Source organism: Rattus norvegicus, chromosome 17 (assembly GCF_036323735.1).
Source record: "Rattus norvegicus strain BN/NHsdMcwi chromosome 17, GRCr8, whole genome shotgun sequence".
Taxonomy (NCBI): Eukaryota; Metazoa; Chordata; class Mammalia; order Rodentia; family Muridae; genus Rattus; species Rattus norvegicus.
In genome coordinates this window covers 71,789,292-71,809,859 of record NC_086035.1, presented here as the reverse complement: position 1 = coordinate 71,809,859, position 20,568 = coordinate 71,789,292, and the positions used below count along the sequence as shown (strand labels likewise).

The 20,568-nt window shown below is 44.4% G+C and overlaps 1 protein-coding gene across 1 annotated transcript in view; it reads left to right on the top strand.

Annotated features, from left to right (window-relative positions):
* The first annotated feature begins 1,384 nt into the window (after positions 1–1,384).
* Positions 1,385–20,568, top strand: part of Il2ra (interleukin 2 receptor subunit alpha) — a 48,674-nt gene continuing 29,490 nt past the window's right edge. Inside the window, exon 1 of the mRNA NM_013163.2 lies at positions 1,385–1,565. Coding sequence (NP_037295.1) covers positions 1,502–1,565 — 64 coding nt within the window. The 5' untranslated portion in view covers positions 1,385–1,501. The remainder of the gene's footprint in view (positions 1,566–20,568) is intronic.

Sequence of the window (20,568 nt, the reverse complement as noted above, 5' to 3'; positions counted from 1 at the left end):
CTGGACTACTGTTTCTTCCTTAAAAGTCTTTGCCAGGGAAGAAATATTTGAAACGGACTTAGTGGAAACTACCTATTTCCAGCAGGTTTGAAACAAAGCTTGGACATGTGCTCACAAGCATTTGCCTGAAACGGCGAGAAATGTGTGCTTGTTATAGAATCATGTTGGCACATCTTGATGTGTCGTGATTGAATACCTGTGCGTGCTATGAAATCAGTGCTGATTTCGAAAATATATCGGATGTTGCCTGTCTCCAGAGCCCACAGGGAGGAGGTACCTTCATCCTACAATCCTCAGACTCTTAAGAGTTCAGAGTGCCTGTGACACTCCTGTAAATGGTCTGTAGATTGACTGATTATATGGGGGTGTGCATTTTTCCCCTGGAGGGAGGAAATTAAGATCTCACCAGATGGGCAGGAGAGATGGTTCAGTGGTTAAGAGCACTGACTGCTCTTCCAGAGGTCCTGAGTTCAATTCCCAGCAACCACATGGTGGCTCACAACCATCTGTAATGGGATCTGATGCCCTCTTCTGCTGTGTCTGAAGACAGCTACAGTGTACTTATATAATAAGTGATCTGCAACTAGGCTAGAGGTAAAAAGTCTTGGAAATAGTGGGTGACGAGACAGCTTGGTGACACTCTACAAGTGACTACAAAGGGCTCTGAAAGGCCTCTGGGAGAAATTATACTCAAAATCCTCCATTGCAACTGCAGACACATCTGGGCAACAGTCTGTCTTCTGCATTTGTGGAACCCACACCCGAGGAACAATGAACCGTGCATCAGAACTATTCAAAACCACCATGCGTGCACTGAACCAATACAGATGTGTTTGATTACTGACATCCTCTAAGCATACAGCACAGCCTTGAACCCAGTTACACTTCTAAGAGGGCTCTAGGGTCAGGCCACTTTAGATGAAATGCCTGTGTCTGCTAAAGCTGCCCTTCCACACCCATGCATGACCTTGCTTCTCAGTCTTTGGTGAGTCTTCTAGGGGGAGTCTCCCCCAGAGGACTCAGTTTACAAAACCCTAAGCGAGACCACTGCCAAGAACTGCTTGCTCACCCCTCCTGCCACGGTAGGGAATCCCCCCTTTCCTTGTACAGGCAAAGCACAGAGAAGTACTCATAAGTAGAGCCTGATCCTTCTCACCAAACACTGCCCACACCTCCCAGTAATTGAACTTGAAAAAAGAAGAAAAAAAAAAGAGCTAGTTTGAAAAATTACCGCAAACTATATTGTCATCAAAAAACACTTCCTATATGAGATCACAGAACAGAGTAGGTACAACTTCCTGCTGAGCAGATCAGCCTAATGCTTAAATAGAACAAGTCCTGACTGTCATTGACATTGTATAAAAGCCAAGATGACAGCCTGAGAGGACCGAGCCCTTGTTCTGGCATTCTCCCAGGAGGATGCAGAAAAGGGGCTGACCCAACATTCTGCAGAGAATTTCATCCAGTTCCTTCCTGCATCCTGATCCCACGTGCCAGGGAGATGGAGCCACACTTGCTGATGTTGGGGTTTCTCTCATTCACCATAGTACCCGGCTGTTGGGCAGGTAAGAGGCCAGGGGCTGCCCTGGGAATCTTGGGAAGACTAATGGAGTCTTGGTAAGTCTACATCTCCTCAGCTATACAACCAGAGGGAGCAATGAGGTGGAAAACTGGGAAGAGGGTGTTGAATCATGGGCTCTACCTCTTATCTGTGGTCCAGCAGGACCTCTTTTTGTGCCTCAGTGGTTCCTAATCTATCAACCATTCTTAAAATAGCAGGAAGGAGTTTCTCATTCATAGTCCTTTTTAAGTTTCATCCCCAGAGATGGTTTGGTTTTGCTGTCTTGGGAAGTTTCTTGTAAATGTCATTTTATTCAGAATATAAATATACTCATTTTCAGAGCATGGCTTTCCTTTGCTCCTCTGGGTGTAGCTTCTGTGTGTGTACATGTGGACAAGTATGTAAATTGTGAATTCTATCACGGAGGACCTTGTCAGGTATTATTTTAAGAAATAAAACCATCACCATCTCAGACATCAAACAACTCTCTTTAATTGAGTATAAATTTCCTAATACTGTTTTTTTTTCTTGCTAATCCAGAAAGAGGAATAAGGTTTGTGAAAATATATATATTTCAGGTCTATTAGATAATGGATAATAAATATAGAGGTAGATAGATATAATAGATAAGTAGATTAGATAGATGATAGATAGATAGATAGATAGATAGATAGATAGATAGATAGATAGATAGAAGAATCTCACTATGTGGTTTTGGGTTGCCTGGAATATGTCATGTAAACTGGTTTGGCCTCAAATTCATAAAGATCCACCTGCTTCTGTGCATACCTCCACACTAGGCTGAATACATATTTTTTGGAAGGCCTACAATTTCATATTCTTAATTTCTAGGAATTTATGCTTAAATGACTCCAGCAAAAAACATATTGAGAAGAGGAAAATTATGACCTATACCCAAAGCATGGTTGCTGACTTGGGGGCAAATGATCACAGTGTGTTGGGCCACTTAGGAGCACCTTGGCTTTGGAGTTAAGATGTTTATAATTTTAGAAAGCCTTTAATGTGATTTCTCCTTCAATAGCATCTTTCCCTCAACGGTGTCTTTGCCAGGGCAGTCCTAGTCAGAACAAACAAGTCTTTACAGTTATGTAAAGTTATTCTGTCTCTGAGGGAAAGCCTTTCAATGAAATTTGTCTTATGAACTGTGGTTGACTTTTATAGGGCTCCTTTACTTGGTTTTGAAAAATGTCTCTCCATGACTTCTTGGGAATATGTACATGGAAAAATGACAGTTAAACAGGTGGGAGTGTGCCTAGAACTACAGGGGTGTGGGGCTGTCAGAGAAGACTTCTGGGACATAGTGTGTCCAGGGAGCCCTGGAGACTGGCAAATTTTGATAAGAGAAGATTTTTAGATGAGAAGGCACCTGGATAAAGACATAGAAATGACTGAGGAGTCCATAAGTATATTCTCTGAATGTGGGCTATTGGATAAAGAACAGAAGGATAGGGATGGGGCTGAAGGAATTAAAGCTCTGGACAGGAAGCTCTATCTTTTCCTTTTCCTGTGTCGTTGTGGGTAGAAATCCAAGGCCTTGAGCACACCAGGCAAGCACTCCAACCCTGAGCTGCATTCCCAGCCCACAACTTAAAATGCTTTTAGTTGCATTTGGTAGGCAACAGAAACTGCTTGAGAATGCCAGGGAACGGCATTGATAGAGTAGACTTGATGAACCAGATGTATAAATTTTATTACAACTTCTAACCACTTTATAGTGTGGGTGTCATGAATCACCCCCCAAATCAGAGTATCAATGTTGCAAGGTTCACATCCCGACTGTCTTTTCTATTGGAATCAAGACCAGAGGTGACTCTGGCTGAGATTAGAAAGAGAACAGGTGCAAGGAGGTGTGTCACAAGGCAACTTGGTTCCCAGTGGGAAAGAGAAAGAAATGGTCCAGCTTGTTGAGGTCAGCAAGTAGCTCAGAAACTACCCCAGGGCAAGAGATAATCTCATCTCACCCTTGTTTTATTCTCCAGGAAGGATCCAGTTTAAGCAATAAATGGGGCTCAGAGATGGCTCATTATTGGTTTAGAGCACTCCTTACTCTTTCAAAGGACCCCAGGACCCAACAGCATGGTGGCTCTGAGCCATCTGTAACTTCAGTTCCAGGGGATCTGACAACCTCTTCTGACCTCCACAGACACCACACACATGGCAAACAGACATAGATGTGGGTCAAACACCTATACATATAAAAATAAATAAATACTAAATTTTAAGAAAGTCTAAAAAAAAAATAAACAAGTCTTTCTACTCCTTGGGGGCAAGAGGACTTTCATGAAGCAAGACAGACTGTCAACTGATGTGATTTCTAGCTGATTCATACGGCAGATTTTAGTTCTGAAAGTTTCCAAAGCCACTTGAAGTTGTGATGTAGTACAAGGGATGTATTAGTCAACCCGGGTGTTTTTAGTCTCGGTATCACTGGGTCTTGGGATGTGGTTAGAAGGGAATTCTCCCCGATGTTGTCAACACAGCAGCAGCCAACCGGTCACCTTTCTCAGAACCGTGGAAATTCTGAGCCGCCTCCTGATCGGTTTTCATTCTAGGAATTCTGTAATCAAATCCTTATCCCTCTAGGGTCAAAAGACAAAAAGGTGTGGAAACACATCGAGGCGATAGACTCGTCTAATTATCCTTTCTGGTAAAGGCTACTTCCCACACTAGAATTTCCCATCTTTGGCTCTGCTATTAAGATGCACACTTCACAGGGCTTCCTTCAGGTTCTTCACAGTATTGTAGCCACTCTGGCTTTGCTCATCATCCGAATTAGACCTTGGAGATACGGGGTTTTGCTAAGCACTGGGGATTCCAAAGGCAGTCATGACGTTTGTTTCTAAGGGTCTTAAATAGGCGGCTTGATCTGTAACCCCATGTCTGTGCTCCATTTAGCTTTCAACATTGAAAAAACAATGATTCATATTTCATCCACTCGCGTGTCATCTGGCCAGGCTCTGAAAGAACAGCTTCTCCTGTTCAACACCTTGGTCACTCGGTCCCTCCCAAAGGCAAGGATTTCTGCGTTCATGCATGCACACATGTGTGAGTACGTGTGCAGGTGAATGTGTGTGGAGACCAAAAGTCAACTTTGGTATTAATCCTTCAGGTGCCATTCACATGAGTTGGTTTTCTTATTGTTTGAAGTTTTTATTGTCATTGTCTAGAGATAGAGTTTCTTGCTGGTCTAGGGGACTACATGATTAGGCTAAGCTGGCTGGTCAGAGTTTCACGAATCTGCCTATTTCTGCTTTCCTAGGCTGATACTAAAGGTATGCAAAAGAATATATATATTATATATGTATATATATAATATATATATATGATGTATCAGTGTTTTGCCTACATATATACACGCACACGCACACACACATGCACATGCACATACACATACACATACGTATACACACATATACATATGCACCACATGCCTCCCTGGTGCCCTCAGAGGTCAAAAGAGGACATTGGATCACCTCAGACTGGAACTACAGATAGTTTTCAACTCACATGTGGGTGCTGGGGAGTGAACCTGGGTCCTCTGCCAAAGCAACAAGTGTTCTTAACCTCCCAGCTGTCTCTCCAGCTGCATACTGATTTATGTGGGTGCTAGGGTTCAGAACTGAGATCCTCATACTTACACAGCAAGCACTTTCCTACTGAGCCATCTCCCTAGCCCTGAACACCACACACACACACACACACACACACACACACACACACACACACACACACACGCTCAATAACTTTGAGAACTCCAGACACTTTTGGGTAATTTTTTTTGTGGAAACCATTCCTGTGGTAGCAATGAGAGCCCCGAGGCTAGGCTGCACCCCAACGCAGTGGCTGTTCATGTTAACTCTGTTTTCCTTATTGTCTGATGACAGCCATACATTTTACAGATAAGATTGAATTCCCGGGGTTGGGGATTTAGCTCAGTGGTAGAGCGCTTGCCTAGGAAGCGCAAGGCCCTGGGTTCGGTCCCCAGCTCCGAAAAAAAAAAAAAAAAAAAAAAAAAAAAAAGAAAAAAGAAAAAAAAAAGATTGAATTCCCTCCAGAAATACAGCATGCCACCGGTGGTCAGTGAGAGACAGAGATAGGAGGCAAATAAACTTTTAAAGAGTACTATGGAACAAGAAACCTAATGGTGTTAGAAAAAAAACAAAGGCAAGACCTAGCAAGCCACAGTTTTTGGCTAATTTCTCTCTCCAACAGGAGAAGGTTGTTGCAGATATCTTGAAATCCCCGTCCAATTCCATCATTATAGGAACTCTGGAAATACTAAAAAAAAAAAAAAAAAAAAAAAGACTTGCACACACACACACACACACACACACACACACACACACACACACACAATCCTTTTTATGTTTTTATGCTGGAGTACTTTTGGAAGCAAGAAACGTTCCCAACCAAAGACATGGCCCATACCATGTGGACTGAAAGGTCACCCAGTATCAGCAGACCAAAGCCTGATAGCTGGGCTCTAGGTTATTTTCCCACTCTCGAGAGTGCAGTGCTCTGCACTACAGCATGATCACTAATTCTGAACTGCTTGAGTTGTGGGTGTAGGGTAAAAACACCACTGTGTTTTGGTGAAGGCTTCTCCTGATAGTTTGCTTGCTATGGGGATTTCTTCCATCAAACTACATCCATGCTTTGCAAAAGGAATGGGAATCTGTCTCTTTCTTCTCTTTATCTCAAGCCATTCCTTTTGAGGAAAAAAAGAGAGCCTTTATTCAATGCGTTATTTCAAAAGGTTATAAATCCCAGACCTGGGATGCCTCTGTGGTTAACAGTGCATACTACTTTTGTGGAGGTTGGTTCCTAGTACTCATGCTGGGAGTCTTACAACTGCCTATTTGGATCCAGTGACCTCTTCTGGCTTGCATGTACATATGGACACATACCTAAATGAGAATGATTCCTTTTAAAGATGCTATAAGCACTTTCTCTTTAAATGGGTTTCAAATAAATGCTGGACTTGAACTCAGGCTTCTCTGTTGTTGCTGCTGCTTTTGTTGTTGTTGTTGTTGTTGTTCTCCTGGCTATCCTGGAACTCACCCTGTAGACCAGGCTGGCCACCACCTCAGAGATCCAGCTGTATCTGTTTCCCAAGTGCTGGACTGAAAGGCATGTACCATTCCCGCCTGGTAAACCCAGGCCTCTTGATGACTTGATTACAGTATCTCTCCTATGCCTTTATCCTGATTCTCAGAAGTGATATTTCTCTACCCATGCAGCCATCCACTCATGCATTAGAATTATAGGGATGGAAAAAGGTACAGCCCTTGTTCTCCAACATGAAGATTAAGCATCTGCTGTGTGATTCTGAACAGGAAGACTGCCAAGGGAAAGCTGACATCTGCCAATGAGTCAACATTGCGTTCCCTTCCAGAATCTCCGTCACATTGTCAAGGAAATCACCCATCTGCAGGGAAAACAACCATTTAGTGATCTCTGAAGATGTTGGGTGCTTTCTACTCTAATGTTGCTCAAATTGTTTTTGGCTACTTGACTTTATGGTCATCCTGGGCCTTGCCTTCATCAATGAGAAAACACAGGTCTCACGGGGGACTCTCTGTGGAACCATGTTTCCCAAGGCCAGCTGCAATTACAATGTACATCTGGAATGCCTGTTAAATCGATGGCTGGGACTTCTTCAGACTAGTGAAGTCAGACTCAGGGGAGAAGAACCAGACATACCAAATGACATTGTTTTTATGTCCCTCCAAACAATGACGATGCGGTGAGGAGTGAAACACAATGACTACTGTAGAGAAGTAAATTAATGGAGTAACCCAATCCTGCAGCCAGGCATGGTGTGCACAGCTGTGACCCTGGCACTTGGGAGATTGGCACAGGAGGATTGTGAGTTTGAGGCCAGCACAGAGCTTCACAGTGAGACTATTTTAAAAGAATAAACAAGGGGCTGGGGATTTAGCTCAGTGGTAGAGCGCTTACCTAGGAAGCGCAAGGCCCTGGGTTCGGTCCCCAGCTCCGAAAAAAAGAACCAAAAAAAAAAAAAAAAGAATAAACAAGGAGAGAAGGAAGTGGGGAAGGGAGAAGGGGAGGAGGAAGAGGAAGGCAAATGGTTCCCATGTTGGTCTAGTTCCTTTGCTTCATTTTTACTCTTTGAGAGCAGAGGAGCACTTCTCAAACTTTACAAGACCCCTGGAGATTTCACTATAAAGCATTCTGTTTGGAGAGGGATTTGGCAGCTTGAAATTCTAGTTCAAACAGGATCCAATATGAGAGTTGCGTTGTCAGTGCATGGACCCAGTTCTCATATTGGATCCTGTAACAACAAAAAGTACACACTATGTATCCACACAGAGCTTATGACTAAAATGGGAAGCAACTCCAGGGAAGATCAAATATTGGTCAAAGGTTGCACAGTCTATGAATGTCAGAAGTGGTCAGAATATAGAGAGCAGCCTACTGCCTGGGTAATTGAGGAAGATGCTCTGAGAAGGGCTGTTGGAGAACCTAGCTTGAAGGGTGCTTAAGAATAACAGAGGATGTTATTGAATATTGTGAGGATTCTGCTGAAGCTGTACACACAGACTGTTATCCATTTGTGGTCAACTGAAGACTGGGGAGCTAAACAGAACAACCAAGCCGATGAACTATATCTGTCATATTCATATGTGTATATATATGTATGTATGTATATATATATATTGCATAGTGTTTCTCTGATAAAAGTTAATGCTTTTCCCACATAAAACAGCTGACCATGGTGGCACCTGTTTGTAATCCCATTGCTAGGAAAGCAGAGATGAGCAGATTGCTGGGGCTTACTGGTCTACCAGCCAAATAGGTGAGCTCAAAGATGATGGGAAACTATCTCAAGAGGATAGATGGATCTCACACACACACACACACACACACACACACACACACACACACACACACACTATGTACCCACATGGACATGTGCAATAACAACAACATTTTTGCTCAGACATAAGACTTTGCATGTTTCTCATCCTTCTTAAATCCTCCAGTGCCTACAGGCATCAGTTGTTTCTAGTAGATTTCTTTGACATGGTGGGTTACTGAGTACTATTGCCACCACCACATGACACTCTGGATATAGTCAAAGAATTTTTAGTTTTCTTCTACCCCTATATCTATGCTTTTAACTCTGATGCAGCCCTGTCAGCCTTATACCACAAGGTCAGAATCCCATGGCTTCTAACATGACAGCCTACTTCTACCCTGCCAGTTCACTAGGCTCAGACCAGCAACTCTTAAGGTAGCACCAGGCATCCCACATGCAGGAGGCTTAGACTCACACAACTAGGCTACCAACGGTAAATGGTTTCACCCGAAAGAAGCACTGTTATATTTATTTATTTAAAAGTTTTTAAGTTATTTTTTCATGTGTGCGTGCGTGCATGTGTGTATTTTGGCGCGCGCGCGCGTGTGTGTGTGTGTGTGTGTGTATGTGTGTGTGTGTGTGTGTGTGTGTGTGTGTGTGTGTATACTCTGGGTATGCTTGATGTTCAATGAGACCAGAAAAAGGCATTGAATGCCCTGAAACTGGAATTATGGAAGGTTGTGAGCTACTATGTGGGTGTGGGACTGGGTCCTCTGCAAGAGCAACAAGTGCTCTTACCTGCTGAGGTCTCCCTCCCATTCTAGAGAAAGCATTTTAAACAGGGATGATAACAAGAGCTTATGCTCACATTCTATGTGCAATCTCCTGGGATTGTGTTAAATCAGTGTCTCTCTATTCAATTTTCAAAACAAGGTGGTTGTGTTGGGCACTGTGGTCTATACCTTTATGTTCAACAAGGCAGCAGCTTTCTAAGTTTCGTGTCAACCTCCTCTACACAGAGTACTGTTCTCAACCCGCCTAACGCTGTGGCCCTCTAATACAGTTCCTTCCGCTGTGGTGACCCCCAACCATAAAATTATCTTTGTTGCTACCTCATAGCTGCAAATTTGCTACTTTTATGACTTGTGATGTAAATATCTGCGTTTCCTGATTGCCTTAGGCGACCCACAGATTGAGAACCACAGACCCAGAGAGTTTCCAAGCCAGTTAGGGCCACGCCATGAGTCCGGAAATAAAACAAAAATAAAAAGCAGTTCTTGTTATTTCCACTTTGTAGTTGACCAACGGAGTCTTTGGTCAGTTAAATCTGTAGCTGCTGTAACACGACTAGGAAGTCACTAGAAGCTAAGCTTACAGTATCTCTACCCACCATCCTAACCCATGGCCACCTTATAGAGCAGCCAGAATGCCCTATCTATTGAATCTCTTGTATTTGTGTGTGTGTGTGTGTGTGTGTGTGTGTGTGTGTGTGTGCGCGCGCACATGCATGTTTATATACGTGTGTGGAGGTCAGAGTTCATATTCCATCTTCTTTTATCTCTTCATCTTATCTTTGTTGAGACAGAGTCTCTCACTGAACCTGGAGCTCACCAATTCAGCTAGACAGCCTGCTCAGAAAGCTGGAGTGGTCCCGACTTCCCCAGCCCCACTGCTAGGGCTACAAACATATATCATTCTGCTCTGATTTTTACCTGGATGTAGAGATCCAAACATGAGTCCTCCTGCTCTCACAGGATGGTACGCTCCAGCATAGCCTCAGCTTCTTTTTTCCCCCCTCCTTTCTGAAACATGGTCTTATGTAGCCCAGGGTAGCTTAGACATTCATGATGTGAATGAGGCCAGCCCCAAACTCCTGATCCCTCTGGCCTCACCTGCACGTGTCTGGAATTCAAGTGTGTGCCTCTCTCTCAGTCTGGTAGGAGCTCCTCAGAACCCTGATAGTCTTAGATCCTGTATTCTCTGAATCCTTCTGCTACCTCCAAAGAGTAGCCTGGGGTGTTTTCCTTGCATCTGATAGCATTTCAAAGAAGCCACTGCAGTCGAGTTCATGCTGGCAGCTGGCAAAGCAAAGGAAATTCTGAGCACCTTTGGTCGTGAGTCACCACACCTCATTCAGGAATTGCCATCTCTGCCCACAGGGTCACCCACTGTTTTCTGTGTGGGACTAAAATAGATACCTCCCTCAGAAATTGGTTCGTGTGTGTGTGCGTGTGTGCTCTCGGTAATAAAAACAACAGACCAAGATGGGTATGTGCTTCTGAGGGCAGACTAAGAAGCCGCTCACAAGTATATGTGACAGGTGAGAGGAGCTGTGGTAAGGGACATCTGACCCTTGTGGCAGGACTTCCTGTTTCTTCTGTCTGCTTCTTTGTTGACTTGTCTTCTCATCAATTTGTCCACGATCTGTTCAGCAACTTCTCACAAGGTGGGAGAGGTGGAGATGAGGAAGACCTAACTCTTGGCCTCTAGAGTCTTATTGTTCAAGGGAAAGAAATACTGCCTGGGCTCTTGCCACCCAAGCCAAGGGCTGAGATTCAAGGAAGGATACAGAGCTGGTGGACACCTAGGCCATGGTCCACCACTCTGTAAGCTAGGAACGGCCTCCCACTACACGTGCCTTTAGAAGAGAGAGAAGGGCTCAGAGCACTGTTCTGTCAGCGTGAATAGCTGGAATTATTAGAAACCAACACTTTCCATTTTGAATTTAGAACAATTGCACAGAGGCTGTGTGCTTCGTTTGGCTCAAGAAATACCTTGCAGGGACATTTCAGGTAGGATATATTTGGAGTCCTTCAGGAGCTGACTGTCGCCACGGTCTCAGGAATCTTAGCGGCATGACTTACAGGCCAACTACTCCATGTTTGAGTTCGTGTGATGTTTCCTCAGGTCTTCAACGTCTATGACCTCTTCAAGGAAGAAAAGAAAAAGGGGAGAGAAGGAGGGCAGGAGGGAAGGAACCTCATTAATCCAATTCACACCATTAGTGAATCTCCTTCTCTTTCCCTCCCTTCCCCTCTCCTCCCTTCGCCTGTCCTCCTCTCCCTTCCCCTGTCCTCCTTTCCCTTTCCCTTCCCTGCCCTCCCTTCTTTTCCCTCCTCTCCCTTCCCCTCCCTTCCCCTGCTCTCTCTTCCCCTTCCCTACTTCCCCTTCCCTCCCTTCCTCTCCCATGACTTCCCTCCCCTTCCCTCCCTTCCCCTGCCCTCCTCTTTTTCTTTTTCATCTCCTATAGTTCTAAGGATCTAACCCAGGACCTTACCACGTTAAGCTAGATAAGGACTCTAATTGAGGCTGACCTTGAACTTCCCACACAGTCCAGGATGGCCTTAAGTGCATTATCTTCCTTCCTCAGCATCCCGGCAGGTATCGGAATTACAAAGCAAATTAATCACACTAGTCTCTGGTTTTTATTTTCCATGGTGATGTGGAGGATTGAGCCCAGGGTTCAATTCATGATAGATGAGCGCTTTACCTCTGAGGTGGGTCCCCAGTTCTTACTATAGTGTATAAAGCCAAAAATAAAATAAAAAATAAATAAAAAATAAATAAAGCAGTGCTTTAAAGATGTATTAATGAACTATAACAGTAATATGTAATAGAATAATATATATTTTTTTAAAAAAACCCACATTGTATATATGTAAGTGAAAGTAGCCCTAAAATCAAACAGGCCCATGTCCCCAGGGAAAAGGTCAGTTCATCCTGTTACGGGTAATGGCAAAAGAAACGTTTCTAAAAGTTTCTTTTGAAGTCCCCGACTTGTACGCTGACGTCAACCTCTTCCTGCCCAGCACCCTGAGAGTTTCCAGGGAGTTTTGGGGCCAGTGACTTGACACTGGGTTGTATGTTTGACACTTGCTGACTGTGGGCAGGCTGCGGTGGCTTTCCCTGCCAAGCCCGTCACTCAGCTGAGTATCAGCGTGGTATGTGCTTCCTGTCCTTGTGGTAGTAACACTTCTGTTCAGAGCTTGATTTAGAACAAAAGAAAAAAAAAGAACCTTAGTAAAGAGAAAACTCCTTATTTGAAGGAAAGTAAACCAGACTTTTAATGAGGTCTCTTCAGAACAAAAGGGCCCTGTGTTCAGGAGGGGTACCCGGCTGGTACCCCTGAGGGGAGGTGCGCCTTGAGGGCTCACTTCCAGTTTCCCTGTCTGGTCTCAGGCATCACTTTCCCTTTCTCACGTCTCCTCAGAGGCTGCTTCTCTGAGGCAATTTTTAGCTGCAGATGCTGAGCAGGCCGTCCCACTCCTCAGAGAATACAACCGCCCCCATTGATAACTTAGACTGGATAGTCAGCGAGCACAGGGGGTCTGTCTGTCTCCGCCCCCGTATCCTCCCACGACAGGGTTTGAGCACGCACAGCCAAATCGAGTTTATGGAGTACCAGGGAAGTGAACTCGGGTTCTCACGCTTGCGTGGCAAACCCACAGAACCATCTCCCAGCCTTGGTTTCACATATTTCAATACACATTCATATTATAATATACAGTATAAGTGCTTATACCAAGGAATCGGCGGTGCTCGGCGTAATTGCTCCTGGGTGCCTCAGATTGGCGTGACTTTTTCTCTGTTTCCTGTTTCTCTTCTAATCTTAAATAGCTGTCCCACACCACGGTTACTTCTCTGGGGTTTTATTGTGTTTTATTTATGTGTTTGTTTATTTTAGCGATTTCTCAATTTTATGTACGTGCATGTTCTATGTGCAGGTATGCGTGTAGGAGAGAAGAGGGTCTCAGCTCCCATTACAGATGGTTGTGAGCCACCGTGTGGTCGCTGGGAACTGACTTCAGGGCCTCTCTGGAAGAGAGGCCAGGGCTCCTAACTGTTGGACTTTCTCTCTGGCCTGTATTTGTTTGTTTACATATATATATATATATATATATATATATATATATATATATATATATATTTATAGAGTCCAGCTATGTATCCTGAACTGACTCACCATATAGGTAGGCCAGCCTCGAACTCACGGTACTCACGTCCCTCAGCCTCCTGAGTGCTGGGACTGCAAACACAGGGGAAATCCCACAGATATCCATTTGAAACTAGCCCTCATGATTACAACTTACTTCTCGGAAGTCTCTGTGTCTTTTCAGAAGACTGTGGGTGGGATTTACCAATTTAGCAGAGCTCTGTCAAAAATATGGCTCCTTCCCAAGAAATCAGTTTCTAAGATTTGAGGGGAAAACTGTCTTTAGTTTTCAAAGAACAGGAATATTTCTTCCCTGCCTGTTTTTTTTCCCCCCCCCTCTCTTTCTGTTTTAATCTGATAACACTTTAATTCAAATCAAGTTGACATTCTGTGGTAAGGCTGTGGTTAACTCTTTCAAGTGCCGAAGAGTGTTTCAGTGAGGAGACTGGAGAGTTAGAAAAAGGCCAACCGCTCACTGTGCCGCTGAAGCTCTACAGACTCCCAGATGAGACCTGTAGAAGCGGCTCTGTGTGACAGAGGGCAGGCCTCAGCTCCCTGCCTGTTTCTCTTTCTAAGAGCAAACTCCTAGTTCCTCTAGACCCACTGTTTGTCTTTTGTGTAATTACCACCAAGAAGGCACAGGGTATTCTCCAAAACGATCATACTGGTGAGTCACACGTTCCTGCCTGGTGGAAACTGCCTCTTTGGTGAGGCCTGAGAGAGCTGAGCCTCAGAAGTGGTGGGTCGCTCAAATCACACCAGGACTCACAGACAGAAGGCTAATCACCATTCTGCAAATATTGTTATTTCAGTATGTTCCCTTTAATTTTAAGAAACTTTTCTTTAATAATGACCACCTTGAAAGATTTTTTAAACACACACACATACACAACACACACACACACACACACACACACACACACACACACACGTATTTTTGACAGGGTCTCACTGTGTAGCTCTAGTTGTCCTGGAACTTGCTATGGAGACGAGGCTGGTCTAGAACTCAGAGATCCACCTGCCTCTGCCTCCTGAGTGCTGGGATTAAAGGAATGTGCCACTGTGTCTGGCTTTAATGAATATTCTTTTAATCATCTTTGGATTCGTTTCCTGCTATTGGCATGACCATATCATTTTCTACCTTTAAAGAGAGTCATATCAGGAGACATTCCACTAGTTTACCACCCATAACTGCTGAGATACATTCTAATTGATCGGAATATTAGTTTTTGTCATACCTGGCTAAAACTAAGTACAAATGTTGTAGCCGATATTCTGACATCTGTTTTTTTTGTTTGTTTGTTTGTTTGTTTTTGTTTTGTTTTTTTGTTTTGTTTTGGTTTTTTGGTTTTTTGGTTTTTCTTTTTTTTTTTCCGGAGCTGGGGGCCGAACCCAGGGCCTTGTGCTTGCTAGGCAAGTGCTCTACCTCTGAGCTAAATCCCCAACCCCTGTCTTTTTTAATAAGCAAGAGGGTCCTATGGCCATTTTCTCTGCAGTTCATTCCAAGTTTAATAGGAAGACTAAAATAACTCTGTAAAAGGAATTAGAAACAATTGTTTAAGGACCTGTGGTGGTTCGAATGAGAACTGCTCCCATCAGCTCATATATGAATACTTAGTCCCCCAGTGGGTGGGATTTCCGGTTTGGGAAGGATTAGGAGGGGCGACCTTTGAGGTGTCAAAAGATTCATGTGATACCCCAAGGTTCTCTCTCTGCCTCGTGGCTGTGGACAAAGATATGACTCTGCCATCATGGATTCAAACTCTCTGAAACCTAAGCTTGCGTAAATGTTTTCTTTGTAAGTCTCGGTGGCCTATCGCAGAAATAGAAAAGTGACCAAGACGCCCTCTGAAATAGTTTGCATTAAATGTCTACTGCCTGTTCCATATATTGGTTCATGAGTTGACTTTTCCAAATGATTGGTTTATTAGGTATAGTTCTCTTTCTTCAGCTTCTTCCTCTCTTTCTAAGACAAGGTGTTGCCATGTACCTTAAGGCTGGACTTGAACTTGCGATCCTGCTCATTTTTGAGTTTTCAGTGGATCAGTAGTTACACATGCCTTTTCTTCATAGCATTATTCTGTTCTTGCTCCTTCTAGTCTTGGTATTTTCAGAATCTACATAAATGAATAGCTTTTAATTTGGCTGACATTCCCTGCTGGTCCCCCCCCCCCCCCCGCCTCGATCAATCTTTCCTTTATAGTTTTCATCTCCTTTCCCTAACATTAGCCACTGGTTTTAACTCCCTCCAGTAAATATTTAATGCGACAATGCCTGTTCTTTAAACACGTATTTTCCTTTGGGGTTGTAAGCAACCCTGGAGATACGGTGCTGGCTGAGTGCTGCAGGGGTTCATGGTTACCATTTTCATTACCATTCAGTGCAGAGTATTTTGCAGAATGAGTTCTGAGTCTCCCTTTGATCCATGGATTCATTTGGAAGTTTAAAGCTTTCTTTTTTTAAAAACGTGTGAAGTTTTATTGTTGTTCGTGGTTTTGCTCTCTGTTCTTAACTTCTGATTTCATTACACTGTGGTTAGACAATGAGTCTGTGTGATGCTTAGTCTTTGATATCTGTAGAAACCACCTCTGATGCCTAGCAGGAGTCCAGCTTTTGTGACAGTTCCATGCATGGTAAAGGGAATGTGTATTTCCTGTGTATGGGGCACATAGCTACATAAGTATGCACAAATCGAGTTACTGACAATTAACAGAGCTTCTTATAGAATAACCTTATCTAATAGTGGTCCTCGGAACACCAGTTTGTTTTGTAGCGAGTGTTGGGCTTAATTCTAGTTGGGTTACTTTTTGTGGTTTCTCTTGGCTTCCTGGGCTGTACTTGGTAGCATCTGATTGGTTGACCTGCTTTTACTATAGGAGTCCCATGAGTGTGGTCTCTTTGATAGCTCAGGAGTTGTGTTATAGGCATTGCAGCATGTGATATGCATTTTCTCTGGTTGTTGCTGTAGACTCTGTGTTGTGTAACTTGGACGGGCGTGCGGGTGATTTACAGCAGTGCCTCTCCTGTGTGGAGAAAACGCAACGTGGTACTTCTCTCTGTTGTTATATCCAGTGTTGAGTCTTCAGCCCTGATCCCAATCCCACTCCTCTGCATCTTGGGTCTTTTATCTCCTTCATTATTCATGTTGAGATGTTGCCTACGTTTGAGCAGGACTAAGTAATGAATGGAAGATCGTGTAAGTTCTCTCACGTGGGATGGAAGTGTATCTCACCTCCTACCTTGTATGTTCTCTGTGCTGGGCTTGATCTCCATCACTACCAACAACACCAATGGCTCAGTGGCAAATACGTTCTACAATGTTTATATACAATACAATAAAATACTATTGAAATAATGTCTACAACACCAATGATCATAAGAGAGCGAAGAGCTAACATCAAACACACAGAAAAGATATACAATAGTGAAAGTAGAATTAATGTAAGAATACGATAAGGAATTTATTGTAAAGGTGAAAAGTAGATGGGAAAGGCCTGAGTTAGATAATTAATAAACATAACTAGATAAAGGAGTGAGAAAAGATTAGTGAGGGGAAACAAGGCAAACTTAACAAGCAAAGTTAAGCAGCTTGAAGCTTCCCTCTAGCCTAGGTGATGGACATGCTCCTTTTCCCAGCTTCTGGTTTCAGAGTTCACTGTGCATGTGCATGTGCATGTGCGTGTGCATGTACATGTGTGTGTGTGAGTGAGTGTGTGTGGTGTGTGTGCATACGGTGGTGTCTTTATGTGTGATATGTGCCTGTGGTGTGTGTGTGCTTGTATATGTATGTATGCGCATGTGGTACGTGTGCGTGGTGTATGTGGTGTGTGATGTATGTGGTGTGTGTGGTACATATGGTATATGTAGTGTGTATGTTTGTACATGTATCGTGTGTGTGCGTGTGTGTGTGTGTGTGTGTCTGTGTGTGTTGGGGATGGACTTTGTCTTCTACTCAAACAGGTCAAACCAGACAGGACAGCACAGACTGAGTTCCAGCTGCCTTGACAATGATACTGCAAGGCTGTGTTCACACCCCTGAGCTACCCTAGCAAACCCCAGGACTCGGTGAGATAGGAGCCACAGGGATGCTCTTCTTGCTATGTTTTATAATGCAGTGGGAGGGGGTGTCTTAGCAGGCCCATGCTGAGACATCTGTCACTCCCACCCCCACTCCCCACCCCCAGTATAGGACAGGTCTAGTATAAAATGGAGCTTATTTGGGACATGGGAAGGAGGTCTGGGGAAGGGAGTAGAGGCAGAGGAAAGAAGGGGACAGAGAAAGACAGAGAGGAGAGGAGGAAAGAGAAAGAAAGGATGAGGCCTTCCAGGAACACACTGAGGGGGAGAGAGAGAGAGAGAGAGAGAGAGAGAGAGAGAGAGAGAGAAAACAAGCAAAGAGAAAATAGGGAGAGAGTGAGAACAGGGAGGGGGAGAGAAAAGGAGGGGAGGGGAGAAAGGGGAGGAAGAAAGAGAGGAAGAGGGAGGCCAAACAATACTTTTATAGCAATCCAGGCTAGTACCTGGCGGTTGCTAGGTAACTGTCGGGCAGAGCCTAGAGGAAAGGCTAAGAATTATCACTGACCAGTCTTGTCCCTGGGCCTGCAGGAGTGGAAAATGCCCAAGTCATTGGTTAATCCTCTAACTGTCTCAGAACCTCAGAACAGGAGACATGACCAAGCCACTTAGTGCTGAGGTGCAAGTGAGGTGTCAGCACTGACTGACTCGCTGCCTCCTCCAAATGCCGGACGACTGCCCTTCCCTGCTTATTAACAGAGTGCCTTCGACTTCCCTTTGACTGTGACACGCACACACTTTATAGATAAGCGTCTGTATGGTAGAAAGCATAGTCTACATTGCGGTTTCCTAGGTCTACATGGAATCTTGGCGTGGCTACTCACTGAGTCAACCAAGAGGGACGAGACTTGACACAGAGCCTGGGACCCACATAGGATAAAGAGAGAACTGATGCCTGGAGGTTTTTCTCTGACCTCTACACATGGACCATGGCATATGAACATTCGTGTGTGTATATACACACACTGTAAACAAACAAATGTATCAACAATAAAAAGAACACATGGCTAGGCACAGTGGCACATGCCTTTAATCCCAGTACTTAGGCAGAGGTGTGTGAATCTCTGAGTTAGAGGCCAGCCTGGTCTACATAGAGAGTTCTAGGACAGACAGGGCTACATTCAGAGACCATTTCTCAACACACACACACACACACACACACACACACACACACACACACATGCATGTGCAACAAACAAACCCAAACCACATATAAGACATTCAATGGGCTATATTTTAAAAAGGAAAAAACAAACAGTAGCTTACGATCTCTCAGAAGGTAAGATCGCATTACAACCACAGTCGGAAAAGACAACATTTGATTGTATGCATGTTAGTGTTCAACTTGCTCTCCCTATTTTGTCCAGTCAAGGACCCCTGCCCAGGGAGTAGCCAGCCCACAATTAAGACGAGTCTTCTGACATCAACTAAGCACTCAAGATAATCCCTCACAGATGCTCTTAGAGGTTTCATTCCTGTGAAGAAACACCATGACCACAGCAACTCTTATAAAGGAAGGCATCGGGGTTGGGGATTTAGCTCAGTGGTAGAGCGCTTGCCTAGGAAGCACAAGGCCCTGGGTTCGGTCCCCAGCTCCAAAAAAAAAAAAAAAAAAAAAAATAAAATAAAATAAAATAATAAAGGAAGGCATCTAATTGGGGCTGGCTTACAGTTTCAGAGGTTTAGTCCAATATCATCATGGTGGGAAACATGGCAGCACGTAGCTAACCATGCTAGAGAAGGAGTTTGACATCTTGATCTGCAGGCAGCAAAAAGAAATGTGTGACAGACACACTGGTCATAGCTCAGGCATATGTGACCTCAAAGCCGAGGCCAAAGTGACACACTTCCTCCAGTAAGGCCACATCTATATAGTGCCGCTACCTATGAGCCCTTGGGGGCTAGTTACATTCAAACTAACACAGTGTCTTAGACAGGTTTTTTAATTCCTGCACAAAACACCGTGACCAAGAAGCAAGTTGGGGAGGAAAGGGTTTATTCAGCTTACACTTCCACATCGCTGTTCAACACCAAAGGAAGTCAGGACTGGAACTCAAGCAGGTCAGGAAGCAGGAGCTAATGCAGAGGACACAGAGGGGTGTTACTTACTGGCTTGCTTCCCCTGGCTTGCTCAGCTTGCTTTCTTGTAGAACCCAAGACCATCAGCCCAGGGATGGCCCCACCCACAATGGGCTGGGCCCTCCCTCCTTGACCACTAATGGAGAAAAATGCCTTACAGCTGGATCTCATGGAGGCATTTCCTCAAGGGAGGCTCCTTTCTCTGTGGTAACTCCAGCTTGCGTCAAGTTGACACACAGAACCAGCCAGTACACACAGTCACCCTTAATATCCAGACAAGTTCTCACTGCTGTGCCTCCTGTGTGACAAGTAATAAGGACCACCGCGCTAGCCTACCATATGCAAGGGGGTGCAGTAAAGAAACTGCTAACGTGATTCCTCCCATGGTGTGGTTTTTACTGTAGATTCAAGAGAAAGCAGAGAAGAAAAGAAGCAGACAGGCCATGGCCAGGCCAAGGGGAGCAGGAGAAAATAGCAGTGACTGGGAGAGACCAACAGACAGAGACTAGAGCCTAGTAAGAGAGGGTAAGCCAAGAGAAAGGACAGGAATGGTGAAGAGTGGGTTATATGGAGGATGAGTAGCTGGGGAGAGGGACCGGTCTGGAGACTGAAACGTACAACAGGTTGTTGAAATAATCATTTAAGTAATAAATTAACCCTGGCACGGGTTATTTCCCACCTCAATGGTTTATGTTCCCGAACAAAAGACCCACACACTGCCTTTATATTCTAATGTGCCCGAAACAGCACAGTGCCTGGGCCACTGCCAGACCTCCATGCAGTTAATCCCTAGTTGTTACTTACTAATTCTATGTTCTGTCTTGGCTGCTCTAGACCCAGTTGGGCAGCCCTCTTGGCCATGCCCTCCCGGTTTCTTCACTCGGGGGCCACGCCTCTCTGTCCTCCATTCTTCTCAGACATGGCATCTCTTCTCCTCCCCAGGGTCCCAAACCTGGGAATCCTAAAATAAATCCTGCCTCTGTCTGTTCTCCCCAGCGATTGGCTGTTGGCATCTTTATTTACCAATCGGAACCAACTAGGGACAGGCTTCCAGAAGCTAGTGCAGATCCTCTGAGT